The 16710-nt window shown below is 42.0% G+C and overlaps 1 protein-coding gene across 1 annotated transcript in view; it reads left to right on the plus strand.

Moving 5' to 3' along the window:
- Positions 1–16710, plus strand: part of LOC120945987 — a 70792-nt gene that overhangs the window by 14296 nt on the left and 39786 nt on the right. The window contains exon 6 of the mRNA XM_040360639.1: positions 13969–14019. Coding sequence (XP_040216573.1) covers positions 13969–14019 — 51 coding nt within the window. The remainder of the gene's footprint in view (positions 1–13968; positions 14020–16710) is intronic.

A 16710-nucleotide genomic window follows, 5' to 3' on the forward strand; every position in this document is an offset into this window, starting at 1 on the left:
TACGCCAACTCAGAATCTACCAGAATCTGGCCCACTGTTGTCATTACTTTAGATAGCAATGTAATACATATAACATTTTGGGGATAAAGAAGGCTTCCTTTTGGTGATATGGTCTGGCAATAATTATATTTTATATTTTTTACAAATCATGAACAAAAAAAGGGCAAAATAAAATGTGGCTCCCAAACAAAATTGGCGTGTTTTTTTCCCCACAAATAGAGCTTTCTTTTGGTGGTATTTGATCACCTCTGCGGTTTTTAGTTTTTGCGCTATAAACAAAAATAGAGCAACAATTTTGAAAAATATGAATTATTTTAACTTTTTGCTATAATAAATATCCCCCAAAAATATATAAAAAAACATTTTTTTCCTCAGTTTAGGCCGATACGTATTCTTCTACATATTTTTCGTAAAAAAAAAAAAAAACGCAATAAGCGTTTATTAATTGGTTTGCACAAAAGTTATAGCGTTTACAAAATAGGGGGTAGTTTTATGGCATTTTTATTATTAATATTTTTTTTTTACTAGTAATGGCGGCGATCAGCGATTTTTTTTCGGTACTCCGACATTATGGCGGACACTTCGGACACTTTTGACAGATTTTTGGGACCATTGGCATTTTTATAGCGATCAGTGCTATAAAAATGCATTGATTACTATAAAAATGCCACTGGCAGCGAAGGGGTTAACACTAGGGGGCAGGGAAGGGGTTAAGTATGTTCCCTGGGTGTGTTCTAACTGTAGGGGGGGGTGGACTCACTAGGGGAAATGACTGATCGCTGTTCATACATTGTATGAACAGAAGATCAGCATTTCTCCCCTGACAGGACCGGGAGCTGTGTGTTTACACACACAGCTCCCGGTCCCCGCTCTGTAACGAGCAATCGCGGGTGCTCAGCGGTGATCGTGACCGCCAGGCACGTGCGCGGGAGTCAGGAGCGAGCGCCCCTATTGGCTGCTGGGAGAGATGACGTAGATCTACTTGCTCTCACCCAGCAGAGCCGACCTGCCGCCGTATAACTGCGGTGGCTGGTCGGCAAGCAGTTAAAATGACACACAAATTATTATTCTGGTAAAAAGCCATTCAAAATTATTTATAGATAACATTTGAGGAGCTTTTTAAAACCTTTTATTGGTTTAGCTTAGTTAATAACTAGGGAGTTAATAAGCAATAAACAATGTGACTTCTCCAATGTGACTTCTCCAACATTTCTTCTCCAATGTTTCTTCTCCAATGTTTCTTCTCCAATGTTTCTTCTCCAATGTGACTTCTCCAATGTTTCTTCTCCAATGTTTCTTCTCCAATGTTTCTTCTCCAATGTTTCTTCTCCAATGTTTCTTCTCCAATGTGACTTCTCCAATGTTTCTTCTCCAATGTGACTTCTCCAATGTTTCTTCTCCAATGTGACTTCTCCAATGTTTCTTCTCCAATGTTTCTTCTCCAATGTTTCTTCTCCAATGTTTCTTCTCCAATGTTTCTTCTCCAATGTTTCTTCTCCAATGTTTCTTCTCCAATGTGACTTCTCCAATGTGACTTCTCCAATGTTTCTTCTCCAATGTGACTTCTCCAATGTTTCTTCTCCAATGTGACTTCTCCAATGTGACTTCTCCAATGTGACTTCTCCAATGTGACTTCTCCAATGTTTCTTCTCCAACGTGACTTCTCCAATGTTTCTTCTCCAATGTTTCTTCTCCAATGTGACTTCTCCAATGTTTCTTCTCCAATGTGACTTCTCCAATGTGACTTCTCCAATGTGACTTCTCCAATGTGACTTCTCCAATGTTTCTTCTCCAATGTTTCTTCTCCAATGTGACTTCTCCAATGTTTCTTCTCCAATGTGACTTCTCCAATGTGACTTCTCCAATGTTTCTTCTCCAATGTTTCTTCTCCAATGTTTCTTCTCCAATGTTTCTTCTCCAATGTGACTTCTCCAATGTGACTTCTCCAATGTGACTTCTCCAATGTGACTTCTCCAATGTTTCATATCCAATGTGACTTCTCCAATGTTTCTTCTCCAATGTTTCTTCTCCAATGTTTCTTCTCCAATGTTTCTTCTTCAATGTTTCTTCTCCAATGTTTCTTCTCCAATGTTTCTTCTCCAATGTTTCTTCACCAATGTTTCTTCTCCAATGTTTCTTCTTCAATGTTTCCTGTCCAATGTTTCTTCTCCAATGTTTCTTCTCCAATGTTTCCTCTCCAATGTTTCTTCTCCAATGTTTCTTCTCCAATGTTTCTTCTTCAATGTGACTTCTCCAATGTGACTTCTCCAATGTTTCTTCACCAATGTTTCTTCTCCAATGTTTCTTCTCCAATGTTTCCTCTCCAATGTTTCTTCTCCAATGCTTCTTCTCCAATGTGACTTCTCCAATGTGACTTCTCCAATGTGACTTCTCCAATGTTTCTTCTCCAATGTTTCTTCTCCAATGTGACTTCTCCAATGTTTCTTCTCCAATGTTTCTTCTCCAATGTTTCTTCTCCAATGCTTCTTCTTCAATGCTTCTTCTCCAATGCTTCTTCTCCAATGTTTCTTCTCCAATGCTTCTTCTCCAATGCTTCTTCTCCGATGCTTCTTCTCCAATGTTTCTTCTCCAATGTGACTTCTACAATGTTTCATCTCCAATGTTTCTTCTCCAATGTGACTTCTCCAATGTTTCTTCTCCAATGTGACTTCTCCAATGTGACTTCTCCAATGTTTCTTCTCCAATGTTTCTTCTCCAATGTGACTTCTCCAATGTGACTACTCCAATGTGACTTCTCCAATGTGACTTCTCCAATGTGACTTCTCCAATGTTTCCTCTCCAATGTTTCTTCTCCAATGTGACTTCTCCAATGTTTCTTCTCCAATGTGACTTCTCCAATGTTTCTTCTCCAACGTTTCTTCTCCAATGTGACTTCCCCAATGTGACTTCTCCAATGTGACTTCTCCAATGTTTCTTCTCCAATGTGACTTCTCCAATGTGACTTCTCCAATGTTTCTTCTCCAATGTGACTTCTCCAATGTGACTTCTCCAATGTTTCTTCTCCAATGTTTCTTCTCTCCAATGTGACTTATCCAATGTTTCTTCTCCAATGTGACTTATCCAATGTTTCTTCTCCAATGTGACTTCTCCAATGTTTCTTCTCCAATGTTTCTTCTCTCCAATGTGACTTCTCCAATGTGACTTCTCCAATGTGACTTCTCCAATGTGACTTCTCCAATGTTTCTTCTCCAATGTGACTTCTCCAATGTTTCTTCTCCAATGTGACTTCTCCAATGTGACTTCTCCAATGTGACTTCTCCAATGTTTCTTCTCCAATGTGACTTCTCCAATGTTTCTTCTCCAATGTTTCTTCTCCAATGTGACTTCTCCAATGTTTCTTCTCCAATGTTTCTTCTCCAATGTGACTTCTCCAATGTGACTTTTCCAATGTGACTTCTCCAATGTGACTTCTCCAATGTGACTTCTCCAATGTGACTTCTCCAATGTTTCTTCTCCAATGTGACTTCTCCAATGTTTCTTCTCCAATGTGACTTCTCCAATGTGACTTCTCCAATGTTTCTTCTCCAATGTTTCTTCTCCAATGTTTCTTCTCCAATGTGACTTCTCCAATGTGACTTCTCCAATGTGACTTCTCCAATGTGACTTCTCCAATGTTTCATATCCAATGTGACTTCTCCAATGTTTCTTCTCCAATGTTTCTTCTCCAATGTTTCTTCTCCAATGTTTCTTCTTCAATGTTTCTTCTCCAATGTTTCTTCTCCAATGTTTCTTCACCAATGTTTCTTCTCCAATGTGACTTCTCCAATGTTTCTTCTCCAATGTTTCTTCTCCAATGTTTCTTCTCCAATGTTTCTTCTTCAATGTTTCTTCTCCAATGTTTCTTCTCCAATGTTTCTTCTCCAATGTTTCTTCACCAATGTTTCTTCTCCAATGTTTCTTCTCCAATGTTTCCTCTCCAATGTTTCTTCTCCAATGTTTCTTCTCCAATGTTTCTTCTTCAATGTGACTTCTCCAATGTGACTTCTCCAATGTTTCTTCTCCAATGTGACTTCTCCAATGTGACTTCTCCAATGTTTCTTCTCCAATGTGACTTCTCCAATGTTTCTTCTCCAATGTTTCTTCTCCAATGTTTCTTCTCCAATGTGACTTCTCCAATGTTTCTTCTCCAATGTTTCTTCTCCAATGTGACTTCTCCAATGTGACTTTTCCAATGTGACTTATCCAATGTTTCTTCTCCAATGTGACTTCTCCAATGTTTCTTCTCCAATGTTTCTTCTCCAATGTTTCTTCTCCAATGTGACTTCTCCAATGTGACTTCTCCAATGTTTCTTCTCCAATGTGACTTCTCCAATGTTTCTTCTCCAATGTTTCTTCTCCAATGTGACTTCTCCAATGTTTCTTCTCCAATGTTTCTTCTCCAATGTGACTTCTCCAATGTTTCTTCTCCAATGTGACTTCTCCAATGTTTCTTCTCCAATGTGACTTCTCCAATGTTTCTTCTCCAATGTGACTTCTCCAATGTTTCTTCTCCAATGTGACTTCTCCAATGTTTCTTCTCCAATGTTTCTTCCCCAATGTTTCTTCCCCAATGTGACTTCTCCAATGTTTCTTCTCCAATGTTTCTTCTCCAATGTTTCTTCTCCAATTTTTCTTCTCCAATGTTTCTTCACCAATGTTTCTTCTCCAATGTGACTTCTCCAATGTTTCTTCTCCAATGTTTCTTCCCCAATGTTTCTTCTCCAATGTTTCTTCTCCAACGTTTCCTCTCCAATGTTTCTTCCCCAATGTTTCTTCTCCAATGTTTCTTCTCCAATGTTTCTTCTCCAATGTTTCTTCTCCAATGTGACTTCTCCAATGTTTCTTCCCCAATGTTTCCTCTCCAATGTTTCTTCTCCAACGTTTCCTCTCCAATGTTTCTTCTCCAATGATTCTTCTCCAATGTGACTTCTCCAATGTGACTTCTCCAATGTTTCTTCTCCAATGTTTCTTCTCCAATGTGACTTCTCCAATGATTCTTCTCCAATGTGACTTCTCCAATGTTTCTTCTCCAATGTGACTTCTCCAACGTTTCCTCTCCAATGTTTCTTCTCCAATGTTTCTTCTCCAATGTTTCTTCTCCAATGTTTCTTCTCCAATGTGACTTCTCCAATGTGACTTCTCCAATGTGACTTCTCCAATGTGACTTCTCCAATGTTTCATATCCAATGTGACTTCTCCAATGTTTCTTCTCCAATGTTTCTTCTCCAATGTTTCTTCTCCAATGTTTCTTCTTCAATGTTTCTTCTCCAATGTTTCTTCTCCAATGTTTCTTCTCCAATGTTTCTTCACCAATGTTTCTTCTCCAATGTTTCTTCTTCAATGTTTCCTGTCCAATGTTTCTTCTCCAATGTTTCTTCTCCAATGTTTCCTCTCCAATGTTTCTTCTCCAATGTTTCTTCTCCAATGTTTCTTCTTCAATGTGACTTCTCCAATGTGACTTCTCCAATGTTTCTTCACCAATGTTTCTTCTCCAATGTTTCTTCTCCAATGTTTCCTCTCCAATGTTTCTTCTCCAATGCTTCTTCTCCAATGTGACTTCTCCAATGTGACTTCTCCAATGTTTCTTCTCCAATGTTTCTTCTCCAATGTGACTTCTCCAATGTTTCTTCTCCAATGTTTCTTCTCCAATGTTTCTTCTCCAATGCTTCTTCTTCAATGCTTCTTCTCCAATGCTTCTTCTCCAATGTTTCTTCTCCAATGCTTCTTCTCCGATGCTTCTTCTCCAATGTTTCTTCTCCAATGTGACTTCTACAATGTTTCATCTCCAATGTTTCTTCTCCAATGTGACTTCTCCAATGTTTCTTCTCCAATGTGACTTCTCCAATGTGACTTCTCCAATGTTTCTTCTCCAATGTTTCTTCTCCAATGTGACTTCTCCAATGTGACTACTCCAATGTGACTTCTCCAATGTGACTTCTCCAATGTGACTTCTCCAATGTTTCCTCTCCAATGTTTCTTCTCCAATGTGACTTCTCCAATGTTTCTTCTCCAATGTGACTTCTCCAATGTTTCTTCTCCAATGTTTCTTCTCCAATGTTTCTTCTCCAATGCTTCTTCTTCAATGCTTCTTCTCCAATGCTTCTTCTCCAATGTTTCTTCTCCAATGCTTCTTCTCCAATGCTTCTTCTCCGATGCTTCTTCTCCAATGTTTCTTCTCCAATGTGACTTCTCCAATGTGACTTCTCCAATGTGACTTCTCCAATGTTTCATATCCAATGTGACTTCTCCAATGTTTCTTCTCCAATGTTTCTTCTCCAATGTTTCTTCTCCAATGTTTCTTCTTCAATGTTTCTTCTCCAATGTTTCTTCTCCAATGTTTCTTCTCCAATGTTTCTTCACCAATGTTTCTTCTCCAATGTGACTTCTCCAATGTTTCTTCTCCAATGTTTCTTCTCCAATGTTTCCTCTCCAATGTTTCTTCTCCAATGTGACTTCTCCAATGTTTCTTCTCCAATGTGACTTCTCCAATGTTTCTTCTCCAACGTTTCTTCTCCAATGTGACTTCCCCAATGTGACTTCTCCAATGTGACTTCTCCAATGTTTCTTCTCCAATGTGACTTCTCCAATGTGACTTCTCCAATGTTTCTTCTCCAATGTGACTTCTCCAATGTGACTTCTCCAATGTTTCTTCTCCAATGTTTCTTCTCTCCAATGTGACTTATCCAATGTTTCTTCTCCAATGTGACTTATCCAATGTTTCTTCTCCAATGTGACTTCTCCAATGTTTCTTCTCCAATGTTTCTTCTCTCCAATGTGACTTCTCCAATGTGACTTCTCCAATGTGACTTCTCCAATGTGACTTCTCCAATGTGACTTCTCCAATGTTTCTTCTCCAATGTGACTTCTCCAATGTTTCTTCTCCAATGTGACTTCTCCAATGTGACTTCTCCAATGTGACTTCTCCAATGTTTCTTCTCCAATGTGACTTCTCCAATGTTTCTTCTCCAATGTTTCTTCTCCAATGTGACTTCTCCAATGTTTCTTCTCCAATGTTTCTTCTCCAATGTGACTTCTCCAATGTGACTTTTCCAATGTGACTTCTCCAATGTGACTTCTCCAATGTGACTTCTCCAATGTGACTTCTCCAATGTTTCTTCTCCAATGTGACTTCTCCAATGTTTCTTCTCCAATGTGACTTCTCCAATGTGACTTCTCCAATGTTTCTTCTCCAATGTTTCTTCTCCAATGTTTCTTCTCCAATGTTTCTTCTCCAATGTGACTTCTCCAATGTGACTTCTCCAATGTGACTTCTCCAATGTGACTTCTCCAATGTTTCATATCCAATGTGACTTCTCCAATGTTTCTTCTCCAATGTTTCTTCTCCAATGTTTCTTCTCCAATGTTTCTTCTTCAATGTTTCTTCTCCAATGTTTCTTCTCCAATGTTTCTTCTCCAATGTTTCTTCACCAATGTTTCTTCTCCAATGTGACTTCTCCAATGTTTCTTCTCCAATGTTTCTTCTCCAATGTTTCTTCTCCAATGTTTCTTCTTTAATGTTTCTTCTCCAATGTTTCTTCTCCAATGTTTCTTCTCCAATGTTTCTTCACCAATGTTTCTTCTCCAATGTTTCTTCTCCAATGTTTCCTCTCCAATGTTTCTTCTCCAATGTTTCTTCTCCAATGTTTCTTCTTCAATGTGACTTCTCCAATGTGACTTCTCCAATGTTTCTTCACCAATGTTTCTTCTCCAATGTTTCTTCTCCAATGTTTACTCTCCAATGTTTCTTCTCCAATGCTTCTTCTCCAATGTGACTTCTCCAATGTGACTTCTCCAATGTGACTTCTCCAATGTTTCTTCTCCAATGTTTCTTCTCCAATGTGACTTCTCCAATGTTTCTTCTCCAATGTTTCTTCTCCAATGTTTCTTCTCCAATGCTTCTTCTTCAATGCTTCTTCTCCAATGCTTCTTCTCCAATGTTTCTTCTCCAATGCTTCTTCTCCAATGCTTCTTCTCCGATGCTTCTTCTCCAATGTTTCTTCTCCAATGTGACTTCTACAATGTTTCATCTCCAATGTTTCTTCTCCAATGTGACTTCTCCAATGTTTCTTCTCCAATGTGACTTCTCCAATGTGACTTCTCCAATGTTTCTTCTCCAATGTTTCTTCTCCAATGTGACTTCTCCAATGTGACTACTCCAATGTGACTTCTCCAATGTGACTTCTCCAATGTGACTTCTCCAATGTTTCCTCTCCAATGTTTCTTCTCCAATGTGACTTCTCCAATGTTTCTTCTCCAATGTGACTTCTCCAATGTTTCTTCTCCAACGTTTCTTCTCCAATGTGACTTCCCCAATGTGACTTCTCCAATGTGACTTCTCCAATGTTTCTTCTCCAATGTGACTTCTCCAATGTGACTTCTCCAATGTTTCTTCTCCAATGTGACTTCTCCAATGTGACTTCTCCAATGTTTCTTCTCCAATGTTTCTTCTCTCCAATGTGACTTATCCAATGTTTCTTCTCCAATGTGACTTATCCAATGTTTCTTCTCCAATGTGACTTCTCCAATGTTTCTTCTCCAATGTTTCTTCTCTCCAATGTGACTTCTCCAATGTGACTTCTCCAATGTGACTTCTCCAATGTGACTTCTCCAATGTGACTTCTCCAATGTTTCTTCTCCAATGTGACTTCTCCAATGTTTCTTCTCCAATGTGACTTCTCCAATGTGACTTCTCCAATGTGACTTCTCCAATGTTTCTTCTCCAATGTGACTTATCCAATGTTTCTTCTCCAATGTTTCTTCTCCAATGTTTCTTCTCCAATGTGACTTCTCCAATGTTTCTTCTCCAATGTTTCTTCTCCAATGTGACTTCTCCAATGTGACTTTTCCAATGTGACTTATCCAATGTTTCTTCTCCAATGTGACTTCTCCAATGTTTCTTCTCCAATGTTTCTTCTCCAATGTTTCTTCTCCAATGTGACTTCTCCAATGTGACTTCTCCAATGTTTCTTCTCCAATGTGACTTCTCCAATGTTTCTTCTCCAATGTTTCTTCTCCAATGTGACTGTGACGGTATCGGTATGATATCCCCGTCAACGTTCCCTTCTTCCCATAACGAAAATCACCCCAATATTCCACGAGGAGGGATATCCCTGGAATCGCCCAGAAAGCCACACATGAGACCAGCTTACTGCTTGAACAACACAGACTTTAATGTTATAACACACAGCTTATATGTCATTTCCAAAACTGTTACAATGACAAATCTCCGCCCCCCTCACACTGGGGCTTCCATACAGATGAGTAGGTAGACACGACGGGGCCGATGCTGAAACACATTTTCTTTAGACAATGACATCAATGACGCTGAGCACTAGCTGTACTGAATACATCAACCAGACCGCTCGACCCCGCATATAGAGAGATAATTACCACAATGAAGCAATCAGAATAATTAACACAAGCCACTTAAACCCAGCTCTCCTTCACACAACACAATAGATCAATTAACCTTTAGAAATAGTGAGGGGACATTAGCACATCAATAACCTGGCTAGCAGGGAGCAGTAAACTGAGACATATAGGCAAATGTATCACAATGGCCCCCCTTTTGCTCCCTGCTCCGGCAAACCCGGTTGGACCTTCCCTGGTCCAGTAGGGTTGACGGGTTCAGAGCTATTAGTCAGAGGTTAACTCCGTTTGGCATGACTGACCTCCCTTGGCAACTGCTTCAGACTCAGGTATGTCACCGGGTCGTCAGATCACACGCTGGTCAGTCCCCAAGTCTTTGTGCGATCTGCAAAGTCACCAGAAGTCAGTGTGAAGACAGCGAATGGGTCTGTGCGCCGCCGTCTAGGTGTCCCGCTATGGGAGGGGGCAGGTTATGGCTCTGAAGTGACAATCCCAGGAGATTCATAAAAAGAAAAAGTTATATTTGTTGAAATGCTGTAGCACTGGTGCTCAGAGTCCGGGGGGGGGGGGGGGAGGGGAATCAGAGCCCCATAAGGTCAGCCACCCCCTGCTCCCTCCGCAGCCGCCGGTTCTCCTCTTGGAGCTTCTCCAGCTCCATCTCCAGTTCATGCTGCTGTGACCTCAGGTGGTTGTTCTCCTCCTCCATGCGGCTTATGCACTCCTCCAGCTCTATGTACTCACGGATCAGCTCCTGCTTGCTCATGTCCTGCAGGCTCTCCACGTGGTCCTTCATCATCAGGAACTGGGTGGTGGTGTAAGGGGCCACCGGTGGGCCCTTGGCGAACATCTCGGCACGCATCTGGGACGCCCGCTGCGACTCCCTCTCCTCCAGTCGCTTCTTCTCCTCCCAGGTCAGCTTGTTATACGGCTTCCAGGACCTCTTCTTCTTGAAGGGTGGCCGGCGGTGCCTCTTTCTGCCCAGCTCCCTCCAGGGCCCCTCTGGCTCAGGGCTGTCGCCCATGACCAGCTGACAATGGTGTTCCCTGTTGTCCGTAATAACAGATTGTACCATGAGGGCTTCGTAAGGGGTGCCCAATGGTTCTTCCTGACCCAGCTCCTTTGGATCCCAAGCCGAGTCTACACAATGGGCTGCTGCTGGTGGGCGGTACCCAGGTTGAGACCAATTTGACCTGGTGTTGTCATTCATGGGGCAATTCTGCTTGAAGTGACCCAGCTGTTTGCACCGGAAGCAGCGTTGTTCGTTGCCCTCCTGGCGATGATAGCGAGGGCTAGATGTCACCGGTCTGTTAGGAGGTTGGTATCTAGCGGCTGGTGGGTGTGAGGGTGCCGTTTGTGGTGGAGGTTGTTCCTGTGGTGTGACCTGGTTCGTCTTGCGAGTATCTGCATATTCATCCGCCAACTTCGCGGCCTCTGGTAGAGTCATGGGCCTGCGATCTCTCACCCAATCTTTGACGTCCGTCTGGATGTGATTGTAAAATTGCTCCAGGAGCATTAGTTGCAAAATGTCCTCTGCGGTGGTGGCCTGGCTGCTGTTAACCCAGTTAGAGGCCGACAGGGACAATTGGCATGCCCATTCCGCATAAGAGTCTTTCGTGGTTTTGCGTGAGTCCCTGAACTTCTGTCGGTGGGACTCTGGGGTTACTGCATAACGAGCCAGGAGCACTTCTTTAACCCGGGCGTAGCTATGAATATCCTGATCTGGCACGGTCCGGAAAGCATCAGAAGCTTTGCCTGACAGTTTGCCTGACAATATTGCAACCCAGTCTCCTCTAGCTATTCGGTGCAGGTTACATTGTCGCTCAAAATCCGCCAGGAAGTTATCAATCTCACAGTCCTTTTCATCAAAAGCTTTAAAAGCGCTAAACGGAATCTTCCTTGTGTCTGCTGTGCTGTACTCACTGTTTGGAGAATGTGCGGCTGCTTGTTGGACTGCTGCCAGTTTTAACTGTAGTTCTGCGTCCCTTATTTGTTTATCCTTCTGTAGTTCTGCGTCCCTTATTTGTTTATCCTCCTGTAGCTCTGCGTCTCTTATTTGTTTATCCTTCTGTAGTTCTGCGTCCCTTATTTCTTTAGCCTCCTGTAGCTCTGCGTCTCTTATTTGTTTATCCTTCTGTAGCTCTGCGTCCCTTATTTGTTTATCCTTCTGTAGCTCCGCGTCTCTTATTTCTTTAGCCTCCTTCGCTAACAGGTCCATCACTTTCAGTACCACATCTGGCGTTGGGTTCGGGCCGAACCACGCTAGCTTCTCTCTCATTAGCTTGTTGGCTGGCGATTCCTCCTCCTGAATCACTGGTGTCTCCATCTCTTGTACTGCTGGCGTTGCTGCAATCCCGTCCTCCTGGTCTAGCTCCATTGATTCTGCTATGATGACCCGCTTGGTTTTGTTGCTAGCAATCCTTCCACGAACTTCCAGTAGTTCTTCCAGTGTCTGCTTGGAATCCGGGTGTGAAGGGGAATAGAAGGGAAAAATCCCACTGCTACCAACCAATTGTGACGGTATCGGTATGATATCCCCGTCAACGTTCCCTTCTTCCCATAACGAAAATCACCCCAATATTCCACGAGGAGGGATATCCCTGGAATCGCCCAGAAAGCCACACATGAGACAAGCTTACTGCTTGAACAACACAGACTTTAATGTTATAACACACAGCTTATATGTCATTTCCAAAACTGTTACAATGACAAATCTCCGCCCCCCTCACACTGGGGCTTCCATACAGATGAGTAGGTAGACACGACGGGGCAGATGCTGAAACACATTTTCTTTAGACAATGACATCAATGACGCTGAGCACTAGCTGTACTGAATACATCAACCAGACCGCTCGACCCCGCATATAGAGAGATAATTACCACAATGAAGCAATCAGAATAATTAACACAAGCCACTTAAACCCAGCTCTCCTTCACACAACACAATAGATCAATTAACCTTTAGAAATAGTGAGGGGACATTAGCACATCAATAACCTGGCTAGCAGGGAGCAGTAAACTGAGACATATAGGCAAATGTATCACAGTGACTTCTCCAATGTTTCTTCTCCAATGTTTCTTCTCCAATGTGACTTCTCCAATGTTTCTTCTCCAATGTGACTTCTCCAATGTTTCTTCTCCAATGTGACTTCTCCAATGTTTCTTCTCCAATGTTTCTTCCCCAATGTTTCTTCCCCAATGTGACTTCTCCAATGTTTCTTCTCCAATGTTTCTTCTCCAATGTTTCTTCTCCAATTTTTCTTCTCCAATGTTTCTTCACCAATGTTTCTTCTCCAATGTGACTTCTCCAATGTTTCTTCTCCAATGTTTCTTCCCCAATGTTTCTTCTCCAATGTTTCTTCTCCAACGTTTCCTCTCCAATGTTTCTTCCCGAATGTTTCTTCTCCAATGTTTCTTCTCCAATGTTTCTTCTCCAATGTTTCTTCTCCAATGTGACTTCTCCAATGTTTCTTCCCCAATGTTTCCTCTCCAATGTGACTTCTCCAACGTTTCCTCTCCAATGTTTCTTCTCCAATGATTCTTCTCCAATGTTTCTTCTCCAATGTTTCTTCTCCAATGATTCTTCTCCAATGTGACTTCTCCAATGTGACTTCTCCAATGTTTCTTCTCCAATGTTTCTTCTCCAATGTGACTTCTCCAATGATTCTTCTCCAATGTGACTTCTCCAATGTTTCTTCTCCAATGTGACTTCTCCAATGTTTCTTCTCCAATGTTTCTTCTCCAATGTTTCTTCTCCAATGATTCTTCTCCAATGTTTCTTCTCCAATGTTTCTTCTCCAATGATTCTTCTCCAATGTTTCTTCTCCAATGTGACTTCTCCAATGTTTCTTCTCCAATGATTCTTCTCCAATGTTTCTTCTCCAATGTTTCTTCTCTAATGTTTCTTCTCCAATGCTTCTTCTCCAATGTTTCTTCTCCAATGTTTCCTCTCCAATGTTTCTTCTCCAAAGTTTCTTCTCCAAAGTTTCTTCTCCAATGTTTCTTCTCCAATGTTACTTCTCCAATGTTACTTCTCTAAAATGTTTTGATCCATTGAAAAAATAAAATGTAAATGCTTGAAAATGCTAAAAACGCTATTGCAAAAATGTTGAAGAACATTGAAAAACTCACTGCAATGCTACTGGCTTTTTTAGAAATTATTATAACATGCAGTGTGAATGAGGCCTAGATCGCTCTATCTCCTGTCTGATCAATGTTTATAAACAATGTTACTTTGTATCTCTCTATCTCCTGTCTGATCAATGTTTATAAACAATGTTACTTTGTATCTCTCTATCTCCTCTCTGATCAATGTTTATAAACAATGTAACTTTGTATCTCTCTCTCTCGTCTGATCAATGTTTATAAACAATGTTACTTTGTATCTCTCTATCTCCCGTCTGATCAATGTTTATAAACAATGTTACTTTGTATCTCTCTATCTCCTGTCTGATCAATGTTTATAAACAATGTTACTTTGTATCTCTCAGTCAAGCTCTTTATTGTGAGAATAAACCATTCAGGGGGTGGGTCTCTGACCTAGCTGTTTTGCTTAGTGTATTTGAGTGAAGTAAAATGACAATACTTTGTTTTTTCTGGCAGACTTGTCTGATTTACAGGGATTGCTGGGAAAATTGAAAAAATTGTTTACAGGTAAATCACACCACACACACACACATATACACTTCTTTGCTTTCAGATCTGCTTTTTCAGGGATCCCCGAGGACAGAAATAGAAGATCTGCCATTGACGGCTTGTTTTTTTTATAGTTCACTCATCATCTTCCGTGCTGCACTCTATAGTAAGTCACTACAAAGAAAATAGTAAGAACTGAAGTGCTTCACTAGCTACATGCTTGTCACTTAGAAGGAAACCGGGATCAAGATGACAACCTCAGTGCCCGCGTCTTCAAAAACGATTACAACCAAATATTCATCAGATATCTTATTTTATGTTAAGTCTACGAATGCTCAGTAACGTGTCAGTGTAACACAATCAAGTGATACTGATCGAGACACTGGCTTGGCACATAGCAGGGGCGTTGCTAGGTGGCAAAAAGACCAGGGGCTTCAGCGCAAAGTCGCCACTGGGGGGGTTATCGCAGCACGTTTTTTTGGCTGGCGGTGAGGTTGTGTGGCGGAGGCTAAGCTCACTTGCTGCCTGGCTTACCAGTGCCCATCAATGACCACTAAACTCACCTACCTGACACACGGACCTACCTGACCTCACCTACCTGACATACATACACTCACCTACCTGACACACTGACCTACCTAACCTCAACTACCTGACATATATACACTCACTTCACCTACCTGACATACCTAGACCTACCTGACATACATACCCTCACCTCACCTACCTGACATACATACACTCACCTCACCTACCTGACATACATACACTCACCTCACCTACCTGACATACATTCACCTCACCTACCTGACATACATACACTCACCTAACCTACCTGACATATATACACTCACCTCACCTACCTGACATACATAGACCTACCCGACATACATACACTCACCTCACCTACCTGACATACCTAGACCTACCTGACATACATACACTCACCTCACCTACCTGACATACATACACTCACCTCACCTACCTGACATACATACACTCACCTCACCTACCTGACATACATACACTCACCTCACCTACCTGACATACATACATTCACCTCACCTACCTGACATACATACACTCACCTAACCTACCTGACATATATACACTCACCTCACCTACCTGACATACATAGACCTACCCGACATACATACACTCACCTCACCTACCTGACATACATACACTCACCTCACCTACCTGACATACATACACTCACCTCCCCTACCTGACATACATACACTCACCTCACCTACCTGACATACATACACTCACCTCACCTACCTGACATACATACACTCACCTCCCCTACCTGACATACATACACTCACCTCACCTACCTGACATATATACACTCACCTCACCTACCTGACATACATAGACCTACCCGACATACATACACTCACCTCACCTACCTGACATACATACACTCACCTCACCTACCTGACATACATACACTCACCTCACCTACCTGACATACATACACTCACCTCACCTACCTGACATACCTAGACCTACCTGACATACATACACTCACCTCACCTACCTGACATACATTCACCTCACCTACCTGACATACATACACTCACCTCACCTACCTGACATATATACACTCACCTCACCTACCTGATATACATACACTCACCTCACCTACCCGATATACATAGACCTACCTGACATACATACACTCACGTCACCTACCCGATATACATACACTCACCTCACCTACCCGATATACATAGACCTACCTGACATACATACACTCACCTCCCCTACCTGACATACATACACTCACCTCACCTACCTGATATACATACACTCACCTCACCTACCTGACATACATACACTCACCTCACCTACCTGACATACATACACTCACCTCACCTACCTGACATACATACACTCACCTCACCTACCTGACATACATAGACCTACCTAACATATACTGACTTCACCTACCTGACATACATACACTCACCTCACCTACCTGATATACATACACTCACCTCACCTACCTGACATACATACACTCACCTCACCTACCTGACATACATACACTCACCTCACCTACCTGACATACATACACTCACCTCACCTACCTGACATACATACACTCACCTCACCTACCCGATATACATACACTCACCTCACCTACCCGATATACATAGACCTACCTGACATACATACACTCACCTCCCCTACCTGACATACATACACTCACCTCACCTACCTGATATACATACACTCACCTCACCTACCTGACATATATACACTCACCTCACCTACCTGACATACCTAGACCTACCTGACATACATAAACTCACCTCCCCTACCTGACATACATACACTCACCTCACTTACCTGACATACATACACTCACCTCCCCTACCTGACATACATACACTCACCTCACCTACCTGATATACATACACTCACCTCACCTACCTGACATATATACACTCACCTCACCTACCTGACATACCTAGACCTACCTGACATACATAAACTCACCTCCCCTACCTGACATACATAAACTCACCTCACTTACCTGACATACATACACTCACCTCCCCTACCTGACATACATACACTCACCTCACCTACCTGACATACATACACTCACCTCACCTACCTGACATACATACACTCACCTCACCTACCTGACATACATAGACCTACCTAACATATACTGACTTCACCTACCTGACA

The sequence above is a fragment of the Rana temporaria genome, chromosome 1 (assembly GCF_905171775.1).
Source record: "Rana temporaria chromosome 1, aRanTem1.1, whole genome shotgun sequence".
Classification (NCBI taxonomy): domain Eukaryota; kingdom Metazoa; phylum Chordata; class Amphibia; order Anura; family Ranidae; genus Rana; species Rana temporaria.